Raw genomic sequence first — 18405 nt, forward strand, 5'->3', positions numbered from 1 at the left:
AGGGTATGGCACAGGGGCCTTATACTTAAGTTGGGGCAAATGTTACCATCGTCATTTGTAGAAATTTTGAAATCTTACTTAGCTGATACATTTAGAATTAAACAAGATGCTGAATACTCCACGCTAAGAGAAATAAAGGCAGGTTTGCCTCAAGGCAGTATATTGGGCCCAACGTTGTAGCTGCTTTACACGAGTGATTTGCAACAAATAGAAAATGCTACGATAGCCACTTTTGCTGACGATACTCCAATATTGGGAGTAAGAGCGAACATTGACGATTCGACAAAAAAATTACAGAAGGCAATTAACAAAATAAGCCAGTGGACTAGAGATTGGAGGGTGAGGTTAAATGAAGCGAAATCGGTTCACATAAACTTCACCAATCGGAAAATATTGCATCCACCACAAATTAACGTAAATGGAACGAACGTAGCGATCCATAACTCAGCAAAGTACCTAGGAATGACTTTAGATGTCAAGCTAAAATGGAAAGAGCATATAAAGAAACACATAGAACTAGAAAATAAATATAGAGAAAATTATGGGCTCTTAGGTCATAAGTTCAATTTGGCAATTGATAATAAGATACTGATTTATAACCAAATCATTAAAGCAATATGGCGGTATGGCATTCAACTGTGGGGTTGTGCCAAGAAGACTCAGATTAACAAAATTCAAACCTTTCAGAATAAAGTTCTACGGGATATTGTAAATTCGCCATGGTATATACGTAGCAGTGATATCCACAGGGACTTAGAAATTCCTTTGGTTGTGGATGAAATTAGAAGTTGCGCTACAAAGCATAGAGCTCATCTAGTACAGCATGTAAATATGGAAGCAACTCGGCTGCTAGACAATGGCGTTATAACAGAAAAACTTAAACGAACGAGATCATTCAATTTAACACGAAATACCAATTTCCTTATGGAAGGTATTTAATTCCTGCACGGAAAAATCAAGTTAGCGCGGATGTAATAGTTGGTCTGTAGGACCAGTTTTATCCCTTTAGAATTTAGGTGATTTTTTAGGGTAGGAGTCACGCTTCCCCACTGTCGGAGGAAAAAGGCAGATAGAGCCGTCCTTCTTCATCTTTCGAGATTTTTTCACCTAGTAGAAAATACCGCGATGGCAGGAGGAAGCCACATTTTTTTTTCCTTTGCAAAATTTGAAAAATGCTTATGGTTTCACTTCAATGAATAGCTAAAAAATGGCATTTTTAGGATTTTGAAGGAGGTATAACTTGTAGAGGAAGGAAGATGGGTACAAATATCCTAGTAGTAGTAAAGTTTCTAGTAAAGATCCATGTACATATAAAATTTCACCTTTCAATCTTCAAGGGTGTAAAAGTTTTGTAAATAGGGTCCCAGAAAAAGTAAGAATTCCACCCACTCTCCTCCTTTACCCCCTCCCAAGATGCTTTGAGACCGCTTTTTACAAAATGATACTACATCTTGTAGGGGTAATTTTTATTTACTTTTGGTAGTACTAATAGCGTTATAACAAAACGTAAACACTTTTTTAAGAAAATTCTTAAAGTTAATAATATCTATACTTATTATAAGTATGTAGGTGCGCCTTTAGTTATATTTTCCTTTCGTGGTCTACTGCAAAATGTATTAATAATTGAAACACAAGTGTACATTTAGTTTCTTGATAATATATTTATAAGACAAAATTTAATAAGAAAATATTATTTTATAGCATTAAACTTTTACAAATAGGGTATTTTCAAAAAAATATTTAAGACACAAACTCTTTGAAATTGACTTGTAAGAGTAAAGTTTCTAAGAACCAAAAAAAATAAAATTATCAATAAACGAGAAAAAATAGATTTGACCGTGTCAACTCTGTGATACCGGTACGAATTTATTATCCTATATGCGAATTAATATGTCATAGTTGACTATAGGACTGACTATGACTTTAAGTTGCCATATTACTCGTACCATATTAATTTATGCAAAATTTCAGTACTGTGTTTTCAATACTTTAAGATATGGCAAAACTACTACTGAAGTTGTTTGGCAGCTACCAGAAAGAGCCAAACAATTTCAAAGAATTTTATCAAACGCATTGGCCCTACTAATATATTCGCTTGAATGAAATTTCAATACCACAGCTTTTATAGTTTGTGAGATATGTATATAAAATAACTCTTATATGGCAGCTACCAGAAGGAGCCTAGCAATTTCAATAACCCTCATCAAACCCGTTGGCCCTACTTATATATTCGCTTGTGTGAAATTTCAATACCACAGCTTTTACAATTTCTGAGATATAGTCAAATAAATTTTGAAGTTTTATGGCAGCTTTCCCAACCAGTACCCCCATCATATCCAGTTAAAATAGGGTTCTGGCACTTACTATAATGAACCATTTGTGAAAATTTGGTGAAATTGTCTCAATTAGTTTTTGAGTTATCGCTGGGAAGGACGGACGGATGGACGAACAGACAAAGCTAAATCAACTCAGAATTCGATTCTCATCAAAAACATGCATTTAAGTCTATATCTCAGACCATTATTTCTTAGCGTTACAAACAGTAAGACAAATTTAGTATACCCTTCGAACATACGTAAAAAGAAGTTCATTTGAGAAAATGCATTTTTCAGGCTTCGAACTTGAAACCTTTTGCATAGAAATCGTATGCTGTACGCATTGGCCTATATATTATTAGTATTATTACGATTAATCTCGAAGAATGGTACACGTGCATACAATTAAGTTTAGCGAAATGTTTTTTGTTTTTATATTCTGGTGCACAACAGAAATTAAATCAAAATTTATTACGCATAATAAGAAATTACATGAAATAAAATCGTGTAATTAAATTTTTTTTTCATATGTTTAAACGAAACAACAGATTTCACTACTTTTGAAATTTGAGCTATGCACATTTAGAATACATATTACGTGTAAGTGGCAAATTAACATTAGGTGACTGAATATAAAGTGCAATGCAAAAATAAAAATCATAAAACCGTAAATTTTAAAGCAAAAAAATTTTTATTTTGAATTGCAACCTAATCATTTTCAAAATATTTTAAAATAGCATTTAATGAAACATATTTTAATTTGTTTAATATGTATAAAAACTATTGTTTAAAAAATCTGATGTGATCAGCACATAACCGACCGCAATGTGTATTGTCTAGTTAAGTGAAAGTGTTACAGAATATTATAAAAACGTCTGTTAAATACTTCTTCCCAATTTTTAGGACATTAGTAAGCTTATAGTTAACATACCTAGAAAAATGTAGATTTGGCTCTTAGTACAGTTTCGTTTTGTGCTACCCGAAGTCCCTGAAATGCCCACCAGTTAGTTTTGGTAATAATCAGAACTCAAATATCAAATTTCAAGAAACTCCATCAATTCGTTCCGTAGATATGTTGAAAAATGTAAAATCGGCCCGCAGATCAGTTTTCGAGCCCTGATCTTTCCAAAAAATTTACATGTTCATAGTTTTCATACGAGGAATTCATATATTATATTTCAATGAAATCGGTTGATTATTTCTCTTTATATACACAAAAATGTATATTTGGCCCGTAGTAAACGTCCAGTTGCTGATGCCTGATTTCTTCCAAAAGCTAGGAATTTTCACGGACGGTCAAACAAAGCTCATATATGAAATTTCAAGTAAATCGGTTGAATATTTTCTTCAAAATGGTGAAAAATGTAAAATCGGATCACAAATCAGTTTTCGAGCCCTGATCTTTCCAAAAAATTTATATGTTCATAGTTTTCATACGAGGAATTTATATATTAAATTTCAATGAAATCTGTTGATTATTTCTCTTTATATACACAAAAATGTATATTTGGCCCGTAGTAAACGTCCAGTTGCTGACGCCTGATTTCTTCCAAAAGTTAGGAGGTTTCATCGCCGGTAGAGCAAAACTTATATATGAAATTTCAAGTAAATCGGTTGAATATGTTCTTCAATATGCTCAAAAATGTAAAACAGGCCCGCTAAAAAGTGCAGTTCCCGAGGCCTGATATATACCAAAAGTTGATCGATCCGTGCCATGGAGGAAACAAACTTACATATAAAATTTCATCAAAATCGGTTCAGCCGAACTTGAGATACACGCGTGCACACACAGACCGACAGACCGACAGACGGACAGACCGACAGGTTGCTAAAAATAGTTTATTTACACTTCCCTACTATGGAGAAGTACGTTCCCACCGAAAATTCGATATGCAAAATTTGTTGCCATCACATAACCTACCTATTGTTTACACAATACGGTCGGTAATAAAAATTATATATGTAAGTACAAAAATTGATTTGTTTTTAATTTTTTTACTATTATACGAAACGAATACGATAATAATTTTTTTTACTATTAACTATAAACGAATACGAAAGTCAAATTTCACAATTAAATAATCGTTAATCAAAGTAAAAAAATAGTATACCCAATAATTACTTGCATACTTACACATAATAATCTTTTTATATATCATTTTACACTCAGCGTTACGGGACTAGTTTATACAGAATTTTGTATAGTGATTTCAATTTATAATATTGAGAGTTTAAAAGTTTTTTCTTTCATCTTTTAAAAAATCTTTTCAAAATTCTCTTCAGCGGCTTAGTGAACGATTGGGAACTTAATTAATTTAGATAATTTCGAAATTGAGTTTTTCAAATTCCAAAATATATAATTTTAACTTTTAAATTTACTGGTTTTACTATTTTTCCATCATGAAACTTCAAATGACAATGAATTTCACAACAAATTTAACGCTGACTCAAAAAATCTGAAAATAAGCCAAATCACATGATAGGCCGCCTAGATAAATTAGAACAGTCCACACGATCTAGGGCACAGTGACAAAGCTAGCAATATTGTAAGAAGTAGTGCAAATTTTATTTAAATCAGAATAAATCGGGAAACTAAATTCTCAGTTTGAAGTGGAGTTATAGAAGACCCTGCAACTAATACTAAATTTTTTATTGACACCCGTACTGATACACCTGTAATTATCAAATCTTGTCAAAGCACAAAAACAACTGGAATCTTTCCAATCAACCATTTGCCGCTAAATGTTCAAGAATACCCACTTGCGGAGTTGTGAGAAAAACGGTATCTTCCGGTTTACGTAGAGAGTTTACATAGAATTTTGTAATGGCATATGTTACAATATCAAATATTGACGTTAATTTCTTCACGGCCTTTGGTTTTTTTGTCGATCTCAAACAGAAACGTTTAATCAATCCTGCCAAAAAAACCAAATTGTCACGGATTTGCCAAATAATTGTCAAATAACTTTTATCTCTCTTGTTAAATAACTTTTATCGATTACAGATTTTCATCCATTATCAGAAACTTTAAAACACTAAGGCAATATAAAATATATTATTACCAATGGCCAAGTAGTAACCGCCAAACTTAGACTTCCCACTCCTGAAAAATGCGGGGCTGCTAAACGGAAGTTCCTGTTAAAACCCTGTTGTCGTAAGGCATCTGTAAACCATCAAAAAGGAACTGATCAGCATTTTGTTTGAAATCTACGTGCCGAAACTATATTTTTAGAAATTGATCTTCAAAAACTTTTTCACCAGGTTTTAATAGAAACAATTGGAATACCAAAAATCGCTATTACTACCCTTGCAGTCTTTACGAGTTTACTCGAATAACTTTTGGTATATCTAATGATGCGCAAACTTTCTTCAATTGTTTTATCGATGACACTCTTCGTGGACCTGATTTTGTCATTGCTTACATCGATGATATATTTGTATCGTCAGAAAACGAGGAGCAGCATATTTAATAATCGTCGAAAGGCATATTCGGTAAAACCGAAGTTGAATATCTTGGTCATTCAATTAGTAGCCATAGTAGTACGCCAGTTAAATCGAAAGCGCAAGCTATTAACCTAAGCCTAAAATCATAAGGGAATGGCAATTTTTACAGAAGATTCATTCCATACGCAATTTCGATTCAAGATAAACCTTAAAAATCAATTCCCGGAAATATAAAATATTTCAACACATGTTGGATGCTACACTTTTGGCGCATCTTCTAAACGCTTGGTGTTAACGCGTTAGACTTTGCTATGAGTGCTATATTAAGTCAGTTTAAGCGATCGACAGGAAACCACCGACATTTTTTTTTTCGTAATTTTTCGAATGCACAACAATCTGTACTCTGAGGTTTCCAAATCATATTATAACATAAATTATATGTGGCTGTCGTACACAGTCGCGGAGTTATACTTCAAATTTCAAAATGTAAAAAAATCAGTTGAAATTCACTTTAAGCCCCTGTAGCTCCGACCCTGTTGAGCTGTGAACATAGTCTCTATACAAAAGTATTGTCTAGTCATGAGGGCCTATACAGTGGCATATAGCAGTGCACTTTATTACGAGACAACCTGTATAATATGATTAAAATAAAATTTTAAAAATACAATACAGAAACTATTGAATACTTTTTATGGAAATGATTAAATGTGTACATACATATATTAGAATATACACCAATGTGGGTTGTTTTTGTTATTTTTATTCGCTTTAATGTTTAATATTGTGATTCAAATATTTTTTTAAATTTTACTTTTTAAAAAGTTTATGAAAAAGTTCAGTGACATACTCCTTATATAAAGGTCAAAACAATATAGTATTTAGTATGGATTTTTTGTTTTATTTATTTCAGATTTATGTCAACTGAGCTCAATCGCTCGTACACAGTATATAATTCAAAATAATAAGTGGCTGCCATACAACTCCAACAGCAAACTTTTTATATTAGGCAAAATAATAAAGTCAGATTCATGAAACTTGGCAGTTATATGTCCAATTTTAGGTCAAATATATGTCTGAAGTTTTAGAGGAATTGTTTAACAGGCTCGAGTACCTGCCATACAACTTCAGGAGCTAATTTTAAATATTTGGAAAAATAATAAAGTCAAATTCATGAGACTTGGCAGTCGTGTGTCCAATTATAGGTCAGACATATTTCTGAAGTTTTGGTGGAATTGCTTGACAGGTTCGAGTAGCTCCCATACAAGCCTAAAAGCTTTTTCTTAATATTTGGAAAAATAATAAAGTCAGATTCATGAAACTTGGCAGTTGTGTGTCCGATTATAGATCAGATATATTTGTGAAGTTTTGATGAAATTGCTTGACAGGTTCAGGTACTTGCCATACAACTCCAAAAGCTAATTTTAAATATTTGGAAAAATTATAAAGTCAGATTCATGAAACTTGGCAGTCGGATGTCCAATTATAGGTCAGACATGTCCGTGAAGTTTCTATAGAACGATTTCACAGGTTCGAGTAATTGCTACACAATAATGAAAGGTGCAGGGTATAATTCAATCGGTTTATACCGACTGAAACGTTCTTACTTGTTAAAATATTAAAATTGACCCCTGAAATTATTTGCTATATATACTATATGAATTAAATTATTCCGCTTCATAATTCATAAAAAGTATTGCATATGCGTAGCCTTCTCATAATGAAAATCCATAATTTTTTTATGTATGTAGATAGAGCCACTAGTTTCCGAACAGTTGCGGTATCCGAACACTTCGTTGGTTAAGAATTTTTTTCAAGAAATCGTTCAAACCAAAAACGCAAAAAACATGTTTGTATATTGCCCTAAGTACTTGTAAAATTTGAAATAAATTACTTTTATGCTCTCTGAATTATAAGTCAATTTGTGTCAGTGGTTTGTGAAGAGCGGTTGATTCGAAGTTCTTTTTTTTTTTTTTAAAAAAAAGTGGAGCTGTGTGTTAGTCATGTGCCGTTCACGAACGATTTAATCTTAAAGAACGAATCACTTCTCTTAGCTTAACCGATTAGTTCACTTCTTTAAATATGAATCGTTCACCGTTCACTAAGAATTCCACTTCTCTTTTTAAGTTATTAAAAAAAATTACTGCACATACATTCGTAATTATATACATTTTATTCCTTATATCTTTCTGTAAATTGAACGACATACTAAATAACGCATATGCAATTCTCATAAAAACGAACCACATACTCCTATATGCAATATGTATAAAAGCAAATGAAAAGTAAAATGAATGAAATACAACACACACAAAAGTTACCGAAACAGTTGCCAATATATATACAATACAAGTAAAATTGAACGATATACAAAGTAATAGAAACAAACGACATATGCAATATTGATAAAAGCAAATTACAAATATTGACCAATTCACGACACACGTGCCTATTGCCTAATATAAATGCAATTCAAATAAAAGTGACCAAATTAAAAATCTACCTTAATAAAAAAATTGAAAGATTGGACTAGTTGATTCAAATTGAAAGCTACCTGTATGAAATAAAAAAAATCTGATGTGGTCAGCACATAACCGACCGCAATGTGTATTGTCTAATTAAGTGAAAGTGCTACAGAATATTATAAAAATGTCTGTTAAATACTTCTTTCCAATTTTTAGGACATTAGTAAGCTTATAGTTAACATACCTAGAAAAATGTAAATTTGGCTCTTAGTAGAGTTTCGCTTTGTGCTACCCGAATACACTGAAATGCTCGCCAGTTATTTTCGGTGACAACCAGATTTCAAATATCAAATTTCAAGAAACTCCATCGATTCGTTCCGTAGATATGGTAAAAATGTAAAATCGGCCCGCAGATCAGTTTTCAAGCCATGATCTTTCCAAAAAAAATTTCTCCAATTTTCATTGTTTTAATAAGAAGAATTTAAATATTAAATTTCAATGAAATCGGTTGGTTATTTCTCTTCATATACGCAAAAAAGTATATTTGGCTCGTAGCAAACGCCCAGTTGTTGACGCCTGTTTTTTTCCAAAAGTAAGAAGGTTTCACGGATGGTCGAGCTGAGCTTATATATAAAATCTCAAGTAAATCGGTTGAATATTTTCTTCAAAATGTTCAAAAGTGCAGTTCTCGAGGCCTGATATATACCAAAAGTTGATCAATCCGTGCCATGGTGAAAATCAACTTGCACATAAAATTTAATCCAAAACGGTTCAGCCGAACTTGAGATACACACGTGTACATCGAAAACTCGATATGCAAAATTTGTTGCCATCACATCACCTACCTATTGTTTACACAATACGGTCGGTAAAAAGAAAGCATTGACCATACGTCTTATATTTATGCATAAAATATTTAAAAAAAGATAATAATTATGATCACTTTTTCACCTAAATATTTTAAATAAAAGTTAATTAAGCAAAAGTTTAAAAAAATTAGGATAGCATTTTAGTTTTTTTTCGAGGATTAGAAATAAAGATATGTAATTATAACTATTTTTATTCTACAAATTTCTTATAAGATATAATAAATTTAAAATTTTTATTTCTTCAAATTCATTATGTATTCTTTTCTTGAAAATTTACCATAAATACGAATAGCCATCTAATTATAACCAAAAACCAGAAAAAATAGAATTGACCGTGTCAACTCTGTGATACCCGTATGAATTTGTTATCCTATGTGCGAATAAATATGCCATAGCTGACTATGGGACAGACTTTAAGTCTTCATATTACCATATTAATTTATGTAAAATTTCAGTACTGTGTTTACAATACTTTCTATGTGAAACGAGCCAAAAAATTTCAATGATTTTTATCACACATAATAACCCTAATAACACCCTTGTTTTCATGAGATTTCTATATTATAATTTCGATAACTTCTGAGATAATGCCAAATAACTTTTGAAGTTGTATGACAGCTATCAGAAGGAACCAAGCAATATCAACGATTTTTATCAAACACATTGGCTCTACTAATATATTCGCTTGTGAGAAATTTCAATACCATAGCTCTTATAGTTTCTGAGATATAGCCAAATAACTTTTGAAGTGATCTGGCAGCTACTAAAAGGAGTCTAGCAATTTCAACGACTTTTATCAAACACATTGGCCTTACTAATATATTTGTTTGTGTGAAATTTCAATACCACAGCTTTTATAGGTTCTGAGATACAGTCAAATAAATTTTGAAGTTGTATGGCAGCTACCCGAACCAGTACACCGATCATGTCCAATTTAAATAGAGTTCTGACAGATACTACAATAAATCATTTGTGAAAATTTGGTAAACACAGCTTAATTAGTTTTTGATGTTGCGTTAGTTTTTGATTAGGACGTTGTCGCTGGGACGAAAACTAAATCGACTCAGAATTCGACGCTGATAAAAAACATACACTTAAGTCTATATCTCTAACCATTATTTCTTAGCGTTACAAACGGTAACCAAATTTAGTATACCCTTCGAACATACGTTCTACTGGTATAAACATGCAATAATATATACAGAAGTGATGTGAACTAAATGAACGATTGAACGAAATTGTATAATCGGTCAGTGAAAAAAAGTAGTTCGTTCAGAACGAAACACTGAAATGAACGATATTGCCCATGACTACTGTGTGTGGAGGGTAAGTGTTTTTTTTTTTATATTTTAAGTTCTATTTAGTGATAAGTATATATTATTTTCATTGAAATTTACTTAATATTGTTTAAAAAAATCATAAAACGTTAAGAAGAGTAATTTTTAACTAAGTATTTGCTGCTCGGATAGTAGAACCGAAATTTTGTTATATATTCAGTTTCCGAACAGTTAGTTCGGATTCTGAAGATATGAAAATTATGCACATTTTAGTATCCGAGCAACCAAATTTTTATGTAATTAATTCTATTTTAAAGTTAATAGTACATTAAATAAATAACACATTTGAATAAATTTAATTATCAGAATACCTTATTTTACCATAAACATAATATTTATATTAAAATACTTAAAATATTGCATGTAGAAGTGCTGATTTTTTAAAGAAAATTTATACTATTTAATTTTTTTATGCAGTTTGTACTTTTATAAAATTGGGCGAGTTATAAAAAAATACTAAAACTAATTTTTTTTTTAAATTTTCTTGAAAAATTGCCAATAAAATGATTCCAAATTCTTAAATTTAAACCGACTCATAAATTTTCATCATTCATTACTACGAATCATAAACTTTTTTAGAATAAGCAAATGTATTCTTTTGTAATTTGAATCGGTTTTATTTTTACAACTCCGTTAATACTAAATATTTTTTTATTGAAATTTATTAACTTCATTTATCAATAAAAAAATTTCTATGCCCCTTGTTTTGTTTAAATAATGGACGCAGGTATTTTAGCTAAGGGTCTCGCAGATATCCGTAATAATAACTTAATGATTCGGAAAGCAGCTGCCTAATATGGATTACGGCCAACAAAACTACTCGATCGATTAAAAGGTAACACGTGAATTAGAGAACAATCAACCAAAATTGGTCTAGATTTATATTTAATGCCTGTCAAAGATGCACATATAGTTCAATGGTGTATTAAAGCATGCAAATGTTGCTTCCTCTTAAAACAGACCACCAACCTAAATACTATGCAAAAACTAATTTAAGGCACTAAAAGAAAAACAGTTTTTAAAAACGAGCTCAAAGGATAATCATTAATGCGTCCCTTTGTGAAACAAAATCCGATATTAACAATCAGAGAAATTGAAAATTTTACCAAAGGTGAAAGTCACTGAGGAGAGCATAGTGAAATGGTTTAACAATCTGGAAAACTACTTAAAAAGTATAAACCAAAAATATAAATATTATGAGCAGCCCTTCAAATCTAAATGGCGATGAAACTAGCTTGGTGGTAAAAACAATGCCAAAAAAAAGGGGGGGGAGGCGGTCTTCTAGCGCAAATTCATCTGAAGCCTGACGGGAAATTTATGAAAAAAAAGAAAACTAAAAGCAAAAAAAAAGCTAAAGCTGTCGAAAAACGGAGAGAAAGAATAAAAAAAAATTAAAACAAAGAAGGCTGCCAAAATTGCAGAGAAGAGCTATAGAGCGACATTGAGGATGACGAATTAAGCAATATTGGTTATGATAACCTTATTGGATAGTTTCAAAAACTTAAACTCACATCGGAGGCTGTAGTTGAATATGAAATGGCATCGGAGAAAGACTATGTTTGCAAGTTTCGTTATGATGTTAATTAGTTTTAAGACTACATTTATTTTTAATCTATTTTTACTAAAACTATATTTTATTATGCAATAAATTCGTTATTTTAGTTTTTATTCTTGAATTTGAACTAATATTTTATTCCTTTTTTTGAATTTACCGGTGATTTATGCAAAAAAAAACTGTATCTATTTGCATTAGCAAAATGTTTCTTCACTACAAATTTAATTAGCATATTTAAATAATAAAATTTATATTAAAATAAAACCTACTTCGTTAATTTTTTACTAGAAAAGCACCTTATATTTCAAGAAAATTTGTGTGTTCGAATACTAGAATAAAAGTGTTCAGCAACTAAATTTTTGTGTTCGGATACTGGAAGTGATACTTTTTAAAAAAGCTTAATTATTTAATATATAATTTAAAGAATTTTTTAACGTATTTAATGTTATAAGAACTTTTTCCGCTTTTCGTAATATTTTAAATATTTGCTTTATCTCTCGTAGTTAAAAAATAATATAAAGTTAAAATTAGAAAATGTGTTAAATATTGGGAAATATTTAATCACATTGTTAGTCTAACTCACAGATTTACCTAACCTATCACAGCAGGAACTTTAAAAGTTTGCACAAGTTTCTTTATATTTTTTACTTAAATTCTAACTTAAGTCTAATAAAATTTTATCTGTATTTTATGTTGCTTATTTCAGACTAAAAAATACAACATCTAATTTGTTTTTTATTCAGTGTGTTATCAATTTTCACTCGCAATTCTGTCGGATATCTTGCCTGATATGGTTAAAAAAAAAACGGAAAACTGAAAAACCCTATTCTTGGTCAAAACTATAGTTAAAATTCGAATTTCAGAAAATTCTAAATTTCGTTCTAATATAAAAATGGTTTGGTTATTGCCTAAAAAAAACTCGAAACGAAAATAATTTTTTTTCCAAAATATTTATTATTTTTCCCATATTAGAATATGTCTATTATTTTAAAACCATGATGGATTTAAATATTTGACGGGAGGTCAAGATTTTTAAGGAAAGTTGTACCAAAACATTTGTTTCAAATTAATTTATATGTACATAAAAATGTAACGTTACTTACTTAAATCATAAGGCAAATTCGGAAACTCATATATGTGCTCACAAGTATTTTTCGAATGAGGAATGCAATATCCAAACTCAAAGTCGAAGGTTTTCAAAAGTTTATCACGAAAAAAGTGTCTCTCAATCATTCTAAAGCGGTTGACGGGCTTTTGCCCAACAGTAAATTCGACTCTAAAAGATATATATGTTAAAATCAAAAATAAAAAAATGTTTTTATCTAAAATACGTCGCTCCGACCGTCTTCAATTTTAAAAATGCAGGGGTAAATTGATATCTCACATAACGACCAGAATTATGATCTACAGGTTCGTCTAAAGTTAAATCTTCGGTTGCTTTAGTTGCCTGTTCGATGATTTTTTCTAAATCACCTTGCAAGTTTTGGTGTGCAGATGTCAACCCAAATTGGTCGTTAACAGGCTTCGCAATTTCAAACAAAATGGTTCCACTTTCCAAATCACGTATTTTGAATTTTGTAAAATCAATGTCGTATATATTAGCATCTGTTGGGCATAAATAATCTTCAGTTATTTTTGTTAAACGTAACACATCTTCTGGGGTTATATATTGTCTCTCATCGGAACTTGTTGGTGAATTTAAAATATCTAATCTGTCTCCTGATTGAAATGGTGTTTTACCCACTAAGCTCATTTTAACCGTTTTTAAATGTATTGATTTTGAAAACGAGTATAATTTTCTGTTTCATACATTGGCTTTTCATACAAAATATGTATTTATGTATATAGTTTACACAATTACATATCTACATGTACATAATGTATGAATGTACCATGTTACATGTATTTATGGATACCAAATCTAAAAATTTAAAAATATGTGTACGCACTACAAAATTCAAGCGGAGATTTTGTTTTACACAATAGAAATTTTATGGTTAACTATATTTAACAAGACAATATTTGGTTATGCTTTATAAGTACGTATATTAATAAGTACATGTATTTAATAAGTGCAAATACATTTTTCAAAAAATCTTTTTTCCATAAAAACTTTCAATTTAGAATACACACGTATGGTAGAGGTACGGAACTAACGATTGTACTATCATTATTATTGATAGCTCTTAAATATCGAAACTATCGAGTTTTTTTAAAGTCTACATAACATTATCTTTAGATAAACTTTTTAGAATCTTGTTAACGTATTTTCAATTTTTTAAAGGGAAATTTGACAGGAACGTATAAATATTTCATTGCATTTTACGAATTCCATAATATATATGTACACAATTATTAATAATATACATAAAATCATATCTATTTTCTGTTTTAGTTAACGAAATTTAAAATTATTATCATTTTTTTCGGTAATGTTCGTTTTTTCCACGCATTATGAATACTCCGTGAAATTGTCATTGAGTAGTTCATCTTTTTTAATCTCTTTGGGATGAACATGTCAAAACTCGAAATTTAAATTTAACACTCCATGTATTTGCAATAAAAGCAAAAAAGATGTACATATGTTTGGTGTTAACCTCATTATTTTTCGGTAGGTTTTCTAATGTTTTGCAGTAGCAACATTTTGAATCTGATGAATAAAAGCATTCGATCATTTTCGTGGGACTTGTATTATGGAGTTTTCATATTACGCACCTATCGATATATAGCGATAGTTTTCCGACGATGTATCGAAAATATCAAAGGTTTAATATATTGTTAATTCTCCAACATTAATGTATGGTCTATTACGTCTATTATTAAAGCAAGGTTTGTTCGCTAGTTGCTGGTTTTTACGTTACAAATATACGTCGTAAATGTAGATCATTAAAATATCACATCACGTTTACCTATACATTCTCCAGGAAGATTTTTATTTTAATATGCAGGGTTCTATGTAATGCATGTTTCACACTATATAATGTAATAAAAAACATGTTATTCCCGTACATGTTACCAAAAGTGTTGAACTGTATAAGAAAACTCTGCCAACATGCTTCCCAAAATATCACTTCCAATTTAATTTCAATAAATAACAAAAAAAACTCATCTGAAAACTCATATCTATCAGGCCATCAAGCTCAGAGAGTAAATCAAAAATAAATGCCAAATTTATATGGAGTTTGAATAGAAGCGGTGTCGAAATTAATTTGTGTGAAGAAAATAGATCTATACTAAAGTTGTCATCTTTAACGCAGTCAACTTTTCTTTTCTTCCAAATGGAAGGATACTATATTACACAGTAAAATTTTTGAATAATTTTTTTGAGATGACTTTTAAAACTATGCTAAATAAAATGAGAATTATATTTTATAATTAAACATATAAAAAACACTCAAAATTTTCACAATAAAAAAAAAAATATAATTGTTTTGTAATTTTTTTCGAATCAAAATTTTGGAAAATAATTTCAGCTTAATGGCCTGATAGACATATATGTCATTACATATAGATTACAATAATTATAATTATAAAAAAAATATTATGCACATTTAGAACAAAATTAAACCTCAAAATTGCATTTTATGTGGTTATTATGCTTTATATACACATAAATATAAAATTACTTTGAAAGAAATGTCAGCCAATGAAATTTGTATGTAACTAGAGTAAGGCTTATTATTTCATTCGGCGAAGCGAATGAAATTTTTGACTAGTATATATTTTTGGTATTATGATTAGCGAATTCACCTAAATTTTGGCAAATGGACTGTCAGATCTGTCGAATGAATATTCCGTGTGACAAGCTTGGCCAATGAAAAATCAAATTAATACATACAGTCAGTCGCAAAAGTGAGTAAACAGCTAAAAAAATTAAGTTCAACTTCAAATTTTTGTGGTTAAATTCAATGAAAGATCAATGTAATTTTGAAATAAACTTCGTTTAATTCATGCTTAACAATATATAAAAATAAAAATTTAACAAATAATAAAAACTTCATAAATATTAACATAAATAAGAAAAATTAACTAAATTTTCGCCGCAAAAGTAAGTAAACAAAAAAAAAATTCTTATTTCAAAAGTTATAATTAAACATTGTTTTTTATTCTTAAACATTATTAATACTTAGTAGCGCTTCCTTTAGCTTCTATTACCGCTTTAATTCTTCTTGGCATAGAACAAATTACGTTTTTAGTTATATCAGGTGAGATTTTCGTCCATTCATCTTTGATAACTTCTTTTAAGGTCTCCTTACTGGTTATTTTTCGCTTGCGAATTTGGCGATCTAAAAAATCCCATAGATTTTCTATGGGATTGAGGTCTGGTGATTGTGGGGGATGTTCGAGCCGCTTAGGTGTGTTATATAGTAGCCATTCTCGCACCAAATATGATGTGTGCTTTGGGTCGTTGTCTTGCTGGAAGACCCAAGAGCACGGTAATTCAAGTTTTGCAATGCTAGCTGGAATATTTTCTTTTAAAATATTCAAATAATCTTCTTTCGTCATTTTTCCTTCAATAAAAGTAAGATTCCCGACACCAGATGCTCCCATACACCCCCATACCATTACTGATCCATTTCCGTGTTTAACTGTCTTGATCGTATTTTTGTCTATAAGCTCTTGATTTTTTCCTCTCCAAATTTTATTATTTGTTTTATTACTATAAATTTCAAATTTGCTTTCATCCGTAAATAAAACCTTTTTCCAAAACGAAAAGTCACTGTCTTTGTATTTTTTAGCATATTGTATTCGTTTCATTTTGTTGACTTCTGAGATATACGGTTTTTTTCTGGGAACCCTACCATGTAGACCCCTTTCATGTAGTGCGCGGCGAACTGTATCAGCACTTATACCTTCTAAACCTTCTCTACTAATATTTTCAGCTAATTTTACCGCGCTGGATCTGGGATTAGCCTTAACTTCTTTTACCAGTTCTCTTTTTTCTCTCTCAGTCAATTTTTTTGGTCGGCCTATTCGTTTGAAATTTTGTAGAACATGAAAATTTTTGTACTTGTCCACAATTTTTTTTATTGTAGCAGGACACCTTTTAACTATTTTTGCGATTTCTCTCAGAGATTTGCCGTCCTGATGCATCTGAATAATAGTTTTTCTGGTTTCTATAGTGGTTTCAGTTCTCATTTTAAAAATATCGAACCTAATCTAAAGGCGTTTACTAATAAATTGTTCTAATACTAATGTTGTGCGAAATTTTAATAAAAGAAACAAAAACAAATGTTTTTTAAACCTTGCGGTAAATATCTTTGCATGTGCATGCGAAATTTCTCCGTGCACCCATATCATTATTTTATTGTGTTTACTTACTTTTGCGGCGAAAATTTGCTTCAGTTTTGTTATTTTTTTTAGTATTTCTAAAAAAAATTTTTTTTTTTTATTTCTTGTTTTTATTTATTGTTGTAGATGAATTAAAGAAACTTTATTTCTAAATCACATTGATCATTCATCTAATTTAACCAAAAAAATTTTAAGTTGAAATTAATTTTTTTTACTGTTTACTCACTTTTGCGACTGACTGTACATAAGTGTTTTTTTTATTGGATATTGAAGCATTTATAGTGATATAATAGAAAAATCTAAACTATCTGTAAAGTATGTTCATAAAATTCTACAAATTATTCTAAAAAATGTTGATTGTTTAGCATTAATTTAAGTGTGAAAAGAAGCGGGCCAAAAATAATTCGATCATTTAAATAAATTAATGGACAACAACCCCGGATTGCTAAAGGAGAAAAAAATTCAATTGTTTTTGCAAAAAATAAAAAGCAATGTACACCTTTGTGGTGTTAATCTTATTATTTTCGGTAGATTTTCTGAAGTCTGGCGGTAGCAACATTTTGGATCTGACGAATGAAAGCATTCGCCAATCATAATTTAAAATATCATTCGATTCGCCATGTTCATTCGACTCGCCGATGATAATAAGGGTATTATTTTCAAAACTCTGTTGTGATTTTTAGATGTAAAAGACTAAAATACGGTGATAATTTTTTTTCTTCATATAAACTCTATACATTTTTTTAAAAATCATAAAAGAATATGAGAGTTACTCTCTCTACCCGGTGACATAATATATTGCCAGAGTGTTGCATAATATATTATTTACAAATTTGTAGTTTCAAAAAACAAATCGGGATCAGTTCACAAAATTAGTGGAACTAATGGAAAGCAATCCGGAGGTAGCTCGTGGTGGAGTTAAGTTTGGGCTCAAGAAAAGTATATTGATGGATATGTGGGGTAACTTGTTGTGGAATTTAAATCCATTGAAGTTCCTTGAAAAAGTTTTACAGATCACCCCCGAGAGCTCCTCCAGTTTCCTCCATTCGAATCGATATCCGTCTTGAAAGCGCTCCCCTCTCCGCATCAAAGGGTTGCACACGAATCGCACGTGATGGACATCCCCCACCA

The 18405-nt window shown here is 30.4% G+C and overlaps 1 protein-coding gene across 5 annotated transcripts in view; it reads right to left on the reverse strand.

Moving 5' to 3' along the window:
• The window catches only part of LOC129615791 (protein unc-119 homolog), a 103222-nt gene extending 89087 nt beyond the window's left edge, over positions 1-14135 (reverse strand). For 3 of the 5 annotated variants that reach the window (XM_055531157.1, XM_055531159.1, XM_055531158.1), the window contains exons 1-2: positions 13314-14134; positions 13086-13258 (exon numbers count right to left, since the gene is read on the reverse strand). In XM_055531157.1, coding sequence (XP_055387132.1) covers positions 13086-13258; positions 13314-13735 — 595 coding nt within the window. In that variant the 5' untranslated portion in view covers positions 13736-14134. Of the gene's footprint in view, positions 1-13085; positions 13259-13313 lie in introns of all 5 variants that reach the window. The other 2 variants (XM_055531160.1, XM_055531156.1) reach the window with 2 other exon arrangements.
• Between the last annotated feature and the right edge of the window lie 4270 nt (positions 14136-18405).

Source organism: Condylostylus longicornis, unplaced genomic scaffold (assembly GCF_029603195.1).
Source record: "Condylostylus longicornis isolate FDR11 unplaced genomic scaffold, ASM2960319v2 ptg000147l, whole genome shotgun sequence".
Classification (NCBI taxonomy): domain Eukaryota; kingdom Metazoa; phylum Arthropoda; class Insecta; order Diptera; family Dolichopodidae; genus Condylostylus; species Condylostylus longicornis.